The 12,503-nt window shown below is 44.1% G+C and overlaps 1 protein-coding gene and 1 pseudogene across 1 annotated transcript; both read right to left on the minus strand.

Moving 5' to 3' along the window:
* Positions 1-728: 728 nt before the first annotated feature.
* Positions 729-2,100, minus strand: il17d (interleukin 17d). Its single transcript, XM_024389494.2, has 2 exons — positions 1,452-2,100; positions 729-1,366 (listed from the first exon to the last, which is right to left on the minus strand). Exons 1-2 carry the CDS (start codon positions 1,748-1,750, stop codon positions 1,045-1,047), a joined length of 621 nt encoding a protein of 206 aa, XP_024245262.1. The 5' UTR covers positions 1,751-2,100; the 3' UTR covers positions 729-1,044.
* A 389-nt stretch (positions 2,101-2,489) lies between these two features.
* Positions 2,490-11,187, minus strand: LOC112225039 (annotated as a pseudogene).
* Between the last annotated feature and the right edge of the window lie 1,316 nt (positions 11,188-12,503).

A 12,503-nucleotide genomic window follows, 5' to 3' on the forward strand; every position in this document is an offset into this window, starting at 1 on the left:
GGCCCATGCATCCGCTCTCGACTACATTCCTCTCTTGCATTCTGTATATAACATATTGAAATAAGCTATCGGGAATAGGAAAATTACTCGAGTGCTGCCCTGCTGTGCACTGCTGACTGTTTGTTGCTGCGCCAGTAAAGATCAAATAGGCTAAACCATCATCTATCACATCACTATGTCGTCACCATCGACAATGGCTGTCAATCATCATCGATAGACGATACTATCGTAATATCGGCCAACCCTACTGGTAAGGCATTCCGGATTATAGAACGAGCCTCACCAAGGTCGCCCAGACTGTGAAGTACCTGGCACGGGCAAGGTGCTGCTCTGCACTGGTGAACCTCACATAGCTGTGCACTTTGGCTTGTGTCCTTCTCCACACCTGAAACATTACACATTGTATTCATACATATTAATGGTTCTCTGCAGCTTTTTGATCTAATCCCTCCTGCTCCACCGCTCTCCCTCATCAGGAACCATTATGGTTCAGACACACTTATGGGTCTGAATATATGCAGCTTCCTCCCTAACCACAAGCTGGCTGCTACTGCAACCCTTTGTTTATAAATGTCCTTACTGGCTGGTGATGTGACATTCATCCAGCCCACAGAACGGACTTGACTGATGTTGTCTGTGACTGTCGCAAGGAAGGCCAACATGTTGGGCAATGTCCATTGCCTGTCAGACTTCCAACGTTTCATTTTGGGGACCATGATAACAAAGACTCGGGGGATGGTTTTTAATGATATCTTGTCCCTTATGACAGAATTCTGAAGTGAATAATGCTATTCATGTATGCTTGACCTCAGTGTAAATAATATTTCATATACACACACACAGAAAATACAAACTTATGAAAGCCAGGAAACATGCTTAGATGATCATGAAATGTAATTCCATTCACCAGCAGGTGGCAGTGTGTGTCTACAGTTATATTACTGTTCAAAAGCTGCTGCTGCTGCTAGGTACACCGTGTTGTGTTATACAGCCAACCATACATTTTATTCTATTTATTCTATTGCCTTTCTTTCCATGGATGTTTTATATGTTCTTGTCGTTGGAGCTGAGCTCGTCAGCTTTTGTCTGTTCTCTCTCCAGGCTCTGGTTGCTGCTCTGCGCATCCCTATCCTTCTCCAGCAGAGGAACACAGGTGCACCCCACGGCCACAGATACGTAGCTCTCTGTGTATGAGTGACGCCCCCCAACGCAGGAACCTGTGCGTCGCAGGATGACGGAGGGCATGTACACGGGGGTGCTGCGGTACTGGTCGCTCTCCTGACCAAACGGCCCTATCAGACAGCCTTTACACAAGCAATATGCCTCGGGTATGAACCTGGGATACCTGGCTGGGTCGTGGGAGATCCTGTTGAAGGGGAACCATATATAATTATATTGACCCATTCATAATTACTGTGGCACACTTGACATTTAGACCCAGGTATTCCTACCTGTATGCCCAGGGAGACAGGCTGAGAAGGTTGACGGGAATCCGAGACTTCCTGTCGGGGACAGGGCGTCCCCCTGATGGGCAGGTGAGATTCTTCCGCTCCAATGGTGCAAGCTGCAGAGTGTGGTGGAACGCACTCAGGACGCCCACCGAAAGCCGCCCAAACATCTGCTCGAGGATTTCTTCCGGTAAGTCCAAACACTGTCGGCCCCGGGTGGACTTCTTGGACACCTTGGCTACCGATGCCACATCGCATAACAGCACCAGAAGCAAACACACGAAAGATACTCGACAAAACATCGTTGCGCACTTCTGTTGGACACGAAATTGTAAACTTTTACTGCAAAGAGAAAAAAAAAAGTATTGTCGGGCTATACAGCATTGGTTTAGAACCCCTTATATAGTTTTTGACGTCTGCGAAAACTTCCGTCTGTTGTCGGGTCCTCCCATGTAATTCTTGTTGCGCAGATGGAAACATTGCACTGCGCTCTGAGTCACTCGAATGGTTGCCGAACTGCAGGTACTCATCCAGCTATTTCCCACTCTGAAATATTTTCGGGATAGAATGGACAGCCGTAATAGGAAATGTTCGGTTGATTATGACAAGAATTCATCCACCTGCGCTCGGCAAGGTTCATACTTTCAACTTTCCGTATCTACAATGCAATATTTTAAAGGCGGAGTTGTGTTGTATAATGCGGAGTGCCTGGATACAGCCCTTAACTGTGGTATATTGGCCATAGATCCCAGAGGTGCCTTATTGCAATTATAAACTGTTTCCCAACATAACTAGAATAGTGAAAATAAATGTTTTGTCAAATCCGTGGTATACAGTCTGATATACCACAGCTTTCAGAAAATCAGCATTCAGGGCTCGAACAATCTGGTTTATAATTAATCTTTTTAACACCCAAATCCATGCATCCAAAATTAACAAGAGCACAAATGTATGGTGACATTTTTTTATTTATCTGAAAATAGACAAATCAGATGCATATATGCACTTCTTTGCCTCAGTCAGAACACAAAAAGCCAGGGAAGACTTTCGGATTAGAATAAATAGTGCTTTGCAATATAAACATCTTTTATAAAGTATACATTTAAATGAAGAGCCTCTAAACTGGGTTAAAACTGTATTTCTGTCCTGAGGTTACCATAGAGTTAATAACAATGGATTTTCCCAGAAAGCTTCCAGGTGATAAAATGCATCAAGACTAGCATATGGGAAAATAATCATCTCAGTTTGCACCACTCTGGTGGAATGCCATGTATAGATTCTCTGAACTTGTTGTTCACATATATGATCTGGATCCATGCTATAGTAGCGGGTCCAAGATCCAGGACCAGAGTACCAGGTATTGTAATGAGTCAGCACGAGGCGCATGGAACTTTTTTGCCCATTGTAAACAAGCTACCTAGCTAGCTCACTAACATCATGTAGAATGTGCGGCTTGCTAATCGCACCCTGAAACTTATTTTCAGGTCTCGTGAAGCAAAACATGTTCTGTAGAATTCTCACTAACGCTCCAGGAAACTGAACCAGTGTACTGAATTTCATATGAGAAAACGCCCTTACTGTCAAGGAGGGGAGGAGGAAATCAGGGGAACTTGGAACTGGTTACTCTGGTAGTAGGTCGTCTCCCAACTCTTCATCAGCAAAGTCGTCATCCTCTGTGCTTCTTGGATGCAGTCTTTGGTGGATCCACATAGGAGGCATCTACACGGACACAAACACATTCAGTTACTATCGATCATCATATTGCACACATGATCACTCGCCATATGTGGCAACTGTGTACCACACTCCCTGCAGATACTGTGGGGTGTCCACAGTGACACCCACGTTAGAACTAGACTGTAAGTGAAATGTATAAACTATCGCAGCAGCACAGACTAAAAATATTGTAAGGGGAACACTAGACCAATCCCCTGAAAATAAATGTTTGGAAAGAGAGGGTAAGTTACTTCATGAAAGGTGACAGCTGTGTTAGTGCTGACAGAGAGGTAGAGTGTGTGGTCTATGGTCCACTGCCTATAGACAGATGGATGGCATACTGCTTCTCTCTATATAAGTCTGTCTGTTTAGTCTGGGCCTCTGTCATGATTCTGTCCACAAGGTGTTAAGATGGATCAGGGGCCTGATGAAAATGGCAAAGAGGAAAGAGTTGGATCACCATTGAAAGACTGCGGTAGATCTGTACAATGGAAGACAAAAAACCTACACTGCAAGTCTTCACTGTTAAAAGTGGGAGGCAGTGTGTGTGTCTCATCTATGTCTCACTGGCTGCTAACCTCGTAGGGTTCATTGGTGCCAGCCAGTGCCTTAATCTTGGCTCTCAGCCTTGGCTCTGGTGCCATGGCTGCGGTGCCCACTGCCTGAGAAAACACAGGCACAGGATGAACCTGCTTGCCTACTGTTGGAACTGGCCCCTTCAATACCCTGTAACTGCATGGATCACATTTAGCAATGATTGTTACACTCTGTTAGAGAGGGATAAACAATGAGAGGCTGTTTAATACCACATGCTTCTCTGTCCTCTGTGTGTGTTTGAGAGAAAGGAGGGAGAGGGAATGTGTGGCAGCTCTAGGCTCAGATGATAGGTCCGTATGGCGGTCCAGAAAAGTGGGGGACAGGCAAGAGACACTCACATCTGGCAACCAGGTAGTCATGGAAACAACTCCAACCACAAAAACAGGAAGAGGAGGAGGCCCAATATTCCGTTGGCCCTCACAATCCTCAAATCACAGCCTTTCAAAGGCCTCACTCACCCAAAAAAATTCAGTGAGATTTCCAGTGGAAAAGCAGCCCCTTTTTCTGCCTCAAAACGGGGGAAAAAAATGTACTGCACATACCATGAGTGTCTAGCTATGTATTTCCCTGTCAAAGGGTCAGCTGTCAACTGTTGGTGCGATCAGACCTCCCTGCGCAAGAAGAGGATCAGCTTACTCATTTAGATCAAAGGGAACCATTGATTTGGAAGTGTCTGAGAAGTGCTTTTAAATCATACTAAATCCTCAGTTACAGAGTAGTCATAAGTAGATGACTTTGCTGAAGTAAAATAACCGTAATAACAACCCCAGTTTTTAATAACGACCACTCCAAAATGTGAATGTACAAGCACTATGTATTCAGAGTTAGTAGTCAAGAGGGTCAAAAGAGGGGAAACTCTTAGGGGTGTATGCAAGGAGGGAGGTTCTCTCATATCGGAGAGCATTTTCAGCTCTCTCTTTGCAATGTGATCAGTGCAAACATTCTCTTGAGGTGGCGAGTTACAGGAGGGAGTCATTCCTGGCACACACAGCTAACAGCAGCCTGCTAGAAGACTTCTTGGACGCTGTGAATTGGGAATGTAGAGCTAGACTGTAGTTCAGTCATTGAATTTGAGAATTAAAATGTTGGTGTTTCTTTTTCTAACATACTGGAAAACTTTCATTCCTTCACTTTTACCTAAACAGTTACTTTATACCTTAACACTGTCACCTGGCTTAGTGTATTTGACAAACAACAACAAAAATGATGTAGTCATTACTTTCATGAGAAATGGAGTAAAGTAATGCGTGAGTTTTTCAAATTGGGTAGCATTATTACAGTTACTTTGTCAAACAACGTGTGCGTAACTTTCATAATCATATCTCTACCGGGCGTGTTTCCATGATCCGATCTCCACTTGTTTCCTCATTTAGCTCGAGGGAGCGGAGAAATTAGGGTGTTTGGAGAAATGTCATGACAGCTGCTGTCCATAGAAATGTATAGGAGGGTGCATCTCTGATCTTTGCCATTGATCGCTACTGTGATAGCAAAGCCCACAGAGGGCTTCCCCCATCTAGTGGCAAGTGTGCCCTCTATACATCTCTGAGTCCGTGTGGTCTATAACCAGTACTGGCAGCTCGAGAGAGATTTTGAATGAAAAGATAGGAAATCTGTACAGATGTTTGGCTTAGAGTATATATGGCTAATTAAGTAGCCCATGAGATAGTCTACAAGTTCTGCGCTATCACAGGAAAGCAGTGCCACAGATCAGACATTGTTGATCAAACCTGAGTTAGTAAGTAGCCTGTTTGGTAGAGCGTGCAGCTCGCCATGCTCCCTCCAGTTGTCAAACAAACAGATATTTTTCATAAAAGTAACACAAATAAATAACGCCTTACTTTCCACACACACTAATATTGTAGTGTGTGTTAAATGTAACGACTACAAACTTTTTTAAAGTAACTAATCCCAACACAGCAGAGGACTGTGTTTAGGCCCGGGATGAAAGAGAGAACAGATCCAGAAGACAGACGTGGAAAGAGAAAAGGAAGACAGAAGAGTGACGGGGAAGAACAAGGATAGTTTAAAGGATCAAGCTAGAGCAGCATGAAGCGAGCACAAAGGGAATTTAAAATGACAGTTGGAGAGTAAATCGTGTGGTGTGTCTTTGTGTGAAGGGTTAGCACACTGTGTGTGATCTAATGAGGATCCTAATAAAACACCAAATGCCAGACCAATCTGCAACACACAAAGTGTACCAGTGTCCTACTCATCTGCTTTGTTATCCATCTCTGAAGGGCCATGAGAGAATAAAAAAGAGGAGTAAATGACTGAAAGACTAAGCTTGTGTAAACATTTGTACAATTCCACTTCACTACCGAGTGCTGATGGAGGATTAGCTGTGTTTTTTGAAGAACATGGCATGATAATTATTGCTTCAACACTGAAAATATCAGCAAGTATACTGCATACTGTAGAACTAAGCCATTACTATTATAACATAAAATGGCAGAGCATATCTAGTGTAGGAAACCACAATAAATAGTCTGGTCATGGACAAATTTCAGAGATTCTTTGGGCAAGTAGTATGCAGTCAAATCAAAAGCCTTTGACCCTTTATGTGCCAATGACAATGACGGGTTCGTAGTAATAATTGTTTTCACATGGTCAAGCCCAGAATAACAATGTTGTTTTAACTTGTTCTAGTTAGTACAGAAAAGTAACAGCAGGATTAAAAGTATTGGAAAGGGGCACATACTGTATCTACACAGAGAAGGCTTGTACCGATGGCCTTCATAGGTGGGGTGCGGACCGGGTCAGAAGTACCCCTTGTCGAAACGCACCCAGGTACAACAGTGGGGCAAAGAGCGATTTAGAAAAGGTTAATTGAATAGGTAGGAAAGGGTTACTATCAGAAGAGAAACTCAGGGTCAGAGATGTCATGGAAATGTATTGGGTTAGGATTAGCAACAGTGGGATTAGACAGAAACATCATGTCATACTGAAAGTCTAAAACAGCTCTTTTTCTATTACTATCTAATGTCTATTCAGACCAATGCCTTCTTAGGCGGGGTGCGGACAGGTTTCGGGGTGCCCACTTTCAAGACAGCGGTGAAGAGAAAATAGATAATTGGTTCAATTAATTTTTGTGAGTGATTACAATCCAAATATAACTAAACAGGGTTGGAAATGTGTGTCGAGATATGGAGGTGTTCAGGGTCCTGTTGTAGCCGGGTCAATCACCACTGCTGGCGCTGCCCTCTCTCCGGGCCCCTCTAGCACTGCCCTCCCTTGGCGACTTAACCCGCTAGAGTGGAGAGAGAGAGAAGTCTCTGTTCAAATCCACCATCAACCAAAAACAACAACACAGACACTCTCTGATTTATCCAACTTTTTGCTGGTTTCTATACTGAAAACAAAGAGACTTGCAGAGAGCAAAAACAGCCACAGACATTAGAGTTGATCATGTCAGCAAAGCCTGGGCCAGTTAACAACAGAGCAGGAATGACAGATTCGCTCCTTAGAAGGAACGTTCTGATCCAAGAAAATCTCAGTGCCGATTTAGGAGCAGATGGTTCTGATTCAGTGAGATGTTGGTATTCTCTGTCTGTTTTGCGTAGGAAAGACGCAGTGAAGCCAAAGTCTCCAGTGGCCTCAAATGGTGTTGTGTCACTGTCAGTAGCCTTAGACAAGAGTGTAGTGAGTAAGTAGAGTACCTGATCTCTGATCTCCTTCATCTTCTCCACCCTCTTCAGTTTGGTGGCGTAGTCCTGGACCTCTTTCAGACCCATGTCTGTGCACAGCCTCACCAGAAAACCCAGGCCTGTAGGGGGACACGGGGAAAACACACACCCATAGATCAGCATCAATACATAATTGTTTATAAACAGTTACATTAGAGAAGTAATGCTGAGAGGACAAGAAGGGATTGGGTGGATTACATTCAACGGTTTCCAGGAATTTCCGGTGGATGTCTTTGTAAGTCTCCGGGGCTTTCTGGAAGTTTCCTGAGGATGAAGGAACAAGGAGCAGCAGTGTTCAGGTTATTGCACATGGGATTATTTCTCTCTTGGTAAGGGTGATAAATTGATTCTGACAAAATGTTTTTATTTACATAATAACTCACTTTGACGTGGATGATAAACTCACCATTTCTCCTGTAGCAGCTGGTCACCATAAACTGCCACTTCACTTGAGTTCGCATGAAACGACTTGACAACTTATCAATACTGCAGGGGCATGATACAACATTACTTTTGTCCCCAGGTTACTGGGCAGATATGCCGGAATAGAGGCACAACAAACAAAGCATATCACTTGTTAAATTATGATCTAAAAACTCAAGACACATACACAGCAATATTATAGTGAGATGAGGACTACAGACTCACGGGATTAGTGTGGCTCTCTCAAAGTACTGGACGGCCTTCTCACAGAACTGAGTGTCAATGTAGTAGGCCCCCAGCCACTCAATAACGTCAATGTTGGAGGTGGAATACCTCAAGGATAGAACAAGAACAAAGACCATGGAGACATTACAGATTTCATCCAGTCTTCATGCGACTGATTTTTGTAATCAACTACAGGAGTTCCTACAATTTAGACTTGTGAATCAAAATAATACAGATACACTGTGATACGCTTTGAAACTCAAATCAAATCAAATTTTATTTGTCACATACACATGGTTAGCAGATGTTAATGCGAGTGTAGCGAAATGCTTGTGCTTCTAGTTCCGACAATGCAGTAATAACGAACAAGTAATCTAACTAACAATTCCAAAAAAAAACTACTGTCTTATACACAGTGTAAAGGGATAAGGAATATGTACATAAGGATATATGAATGAGTGATGGTACAGAGCAGCATAGGCAAGATACAGTAGATGATATCGAGTACAGTATATACATATGAGATGAGTATGTAAACCAAGTGGCATAGTTAAAGTGGCTAGTGATACATGTGTTACATAAGGATGCAGTCGATGATATAGAGTACAGTATCTACGTATGCATATGAGATGAATAATGTAGGGTAAGTAACATTATATAAGGTAGCATTGTTTAAAGTGGCTAGTGATATATTTACATCATTTCCCATCAATTCCCATTATTAAAGTGGCTGGAGTAGAGTCAGTGTCATTGACAGTGTGTTGGCAGTAGCCACTCAATGTTAGTGGTGGCTGTTTAACAGTCTGATGGCCTTGAGATAGAAGCTGTTTTTCAGTCTCTCGGTCCCAGCTTTGATGCACCTGTACTGACCTCGCCTTCTGGATGACAGCGGGGTGAACAGGCAGTGGCTCGGGTGGTTGATGATCTTGATCTTTATGGCCTTCCTGTAGCATCGGGTGGTGTAGGTGTCCTGGAGGGCAGGTAGTTTGCCCCCGGTGATGCGTTGTGCAGACCTCACTACCCTCTGGAGAGCCTTAAGGTTGTGGGCGGAGCAGTTGCCATACCAGGCGGTGATACAGCCCGCCAGGATGCTCTCGATTGTGCATCTGTAGAAGTTTGTGAGTGCTTTTGGTGACAAGCCGAATTTCTTCAGCCTCCTGAGGTTGAAGAGGCGCTGCTGCGCCTTCCTCACGATGCTGTCTGTGTGAGTGGACCAATTCAGTTTGTCTGTGATGTGTATGCCGAGGAACTTAAAACTTGCTACCCTCTCCACTACTGTTCCATCGATGTGGATGGGGGTGTTCCCTCTGCTGTTTCCTGAAGTCCACAATCATCTCCTTAGTTTTGTTGACGTTGAGTGTGAGGTTATTTTCCTGACACCACACTCCGAGGGCCCTCACCTCCTCCCTGTAGGCCGTCTCGTCGTTGTTGGTAATCAAGCCTACCACTGTTGTGTCGTCCGCAAACTTGATGATTGAGTTGGAGGCGTGCATGGCCACGCAGTTGTGGGTGAACAGGGAGTACAGGAGAGGGCTCAGAACGCACCCTTGTGGGGCCCCAGTGTTGAGGATCAGCGGGGAGGAGATGTTGTTGCCTACCCTCACCACCTGGGGGCGGCCCGTCAGGAAGTCCAGAACCCAGTTGCACAGGGCGGGGTCGAGACCCAGGGTCTCGAGCTTGATGACGAGCTTGGAGGGTACTATGGTGTTGAATGCCGAGCTGTAGTCGATGAACAGCATTCTCACATAGGTATTCCTCTTAGAAGATTGGCAAGCTGCCACATGACCTGAGCGCTGTTGCTCAGGGTGGCTTTGAGCTTCAGGAAACAGTCTAGAGACTCCTCCAGATGCCCCAGACGCTTATAGGTCAGACCTGAGGAAAAAACACATTCTGTGGGAAAAGGAAGACTACTGCGCAAGATTAATAATAGCATATTAAACAGATCCCTGAGCTCCCAATGATCTTGCTGAGTCCTGACTGTTTTATTTACCCAGGTTATATACAGTAGGGTACTCCGTGCAGGACAAGTCGTTCCGGAGAGCCTCCTTTTAGAACTCTGTAGCCTTCTCATAGTCCTTCTTCACAAACACTGTTTCGTCCTTGTTGATGAGCGCCGCTGGGTTGTAGCGGTCGGCCATCATGGCCAGGTCAGTATAGTGGTCAGCCTGGTCATAGTCCTTCTTGTGATGAGTCAGAGCTAATCTCACCAAGAGATCTACATATGCCATACAGTTCAAGGAAGTACGCTAATGATGATTGAACATGGGAGTATTTCCCAAATATGACTATATAATATTGATAATCAGAATGAGAGGGTCTTACCAGGAAGTAGAGGAAGGAGAGCTTCGTGGCTGTAGCACTCTTCACTCTGCTGTCTTTCTTCTCAAATGTCTTCAGAGTCTCCTCAGCCTGTGGAAGGAACCAATCACTTAGCATCACTATAACATTTACACACTCATATAGCATACAAACACACACACCTCACAACATCTGACAAGGGCATTACACATATACTCATTTGTTTGTAACACATACCTCGAGCTTAAGAGCCATGGAGAAAAGGAAAACAAACCAAATGGAGGGAGTGAAGAGGAGAAAAGCTGTGGTGAAACAGCCGAAGGGAGAAACTGATACATAGACAGAAAATACAGCGTATACACATACAGCCAGGATGGAGTGAAAAGGGGAAAAATGCAATGTGGTACAAGGGAAGACTGTTCGGTGACACACACCAACCTGGTTGGAGTCCCTCGGTCTCAGGTAGGTGATGGCTTTGGTGATCTCTAGGTCGTTTTACTGGAAACTCTTCACCATGTTCACACACCTACAGAAACAACCACACCGAGTATTGCCATTACTGTACCAAGGGGATGCCAGGCCACATTTACCCTGTATTGCCCTCTAGTGTTGAGGTTTGGAAAAACACTAGTCAAATCCAGCAGCGAATGTCGGGGAGATGAGCTTGGCTGAATAGAATAGAAGTGCTTATGTTGGGTGGGATGTACTTGTCGATCCCCCAGAAGACAGATGAGCTTCTGAAAAGCCTTCTTCACCCTTTCTATGTCTCCAATGGCGTGGTAACACACAGGATCAAGTTACTTCCGGCGCCGACAGAGATGGCCGCCTCGCTTTGCGTTCCTAGGAAACTATGCAGTTTTTTGTTTTTTTACGTGTTATTTCTTACATTAGTACCCCAGGTCATCTTAGGTTTCATTACATACAGTCGAGAAGAACTACTGAATATAAGATCAGCGTCAACTCACCATCAGTACGACCAAGAATATGATTTTCACGAAGTGAATCCTGTGTTCTGCCTTTCAACCAGGACAACGGAATGGATCCCAGCCGGCGACCCAAAAAAACGACGCCGTAAAAGAGGGAAACGAGGCGGTCTTCTGGTCAGACTCCGGAGATGGGCACATCGTGCACCACTCCCTAGCATTCTTCTCGCCAATGTCCAGTCTCTTGACAACAAGGTTGATGAAATCCGAGCAAGGGTAGCATTCCAGAAGGACATCAGAGACTGTAACGTTCTTTGCTTCACGGAAACATGGCTCACTGGAGAGACGCTATCGGAGGCGGTGCAGCCAGCGGGTTTCTCCACGCATCGCGCCGACAGAAACAAACATCTTTCTGGTAAGAAGAGGGGCGGGGGCGTATGCCTTATGGCTAATGAGACGTGGTGTGATCACTGAAATATACAGGAAGTCAAATCCTTCTGTTCACCTCTCTTGGCAGGTTTGTTGTGGTGCCATATTCTTAAAATGTTTTAATAATGGATTTAATGGGGCTCCATGGGATGTTCAAAGTTTCTGATATTTTTTTTATAACCCAACCCTGATCTGTACTTCTCCACAATTTTGTTTCTGACCTGAGCTCCTTGGTCTTCATGGTGTCGCTTGCTTGGTGGTGCCTCTTGCTTTGTGGTGTTGCAGACTCTGGGACCCTTTCAGAACAGGTGTATATATACTGAGATCATGTGACAGATCATGTGACACTTAGGTTGCACACAGGTGACTTTATGTAACTAATTATGTGACTTCTGAAAGTAATTGGTTGCACCAGATCTTATTTAGGGTCTTCATAGCAAATGGGAGGAATACATATGTACGCACCACTTTTCCATTTTCTTATTTTTTTGAATTTTCTGAAACAAGTAATTTTTTTCATTTCACTTCACCAATTTTGATAATTTTGTGTATGTCCATTACATGAAATTCAAATAAAAATCCATTTAAATTACAGGTTGTAATGCAACAAAATAGGAAAAATGCCAAGGGGGATGAATACTTTTGCAAAGCACTGTTTATCCATATCAATAAATGAGACAAACAAAATATTGATTAAGTCTTGGCTATAATTTGTCCTGAGAAATAGCCAAGGGGTACCAAATGGTCTAGACTATCTATAG

This window comes from Oncorhynchus tshawytscha, linkage group LG26, assembly GCF_018296145.1.
Source record: "Oncorhynchus tshawytscha isolate Ot180627B linkage group LG26, Otsh_v2.0, whole genome shotgun sequence".
Classification (NCBI taxonomy): Eukaryota; Metazoa; Chordata; class Actinopteri; order Salmoniformes; family Salmonidae; genus Oncorhynchus; species Oncorhynchus tshawytscha.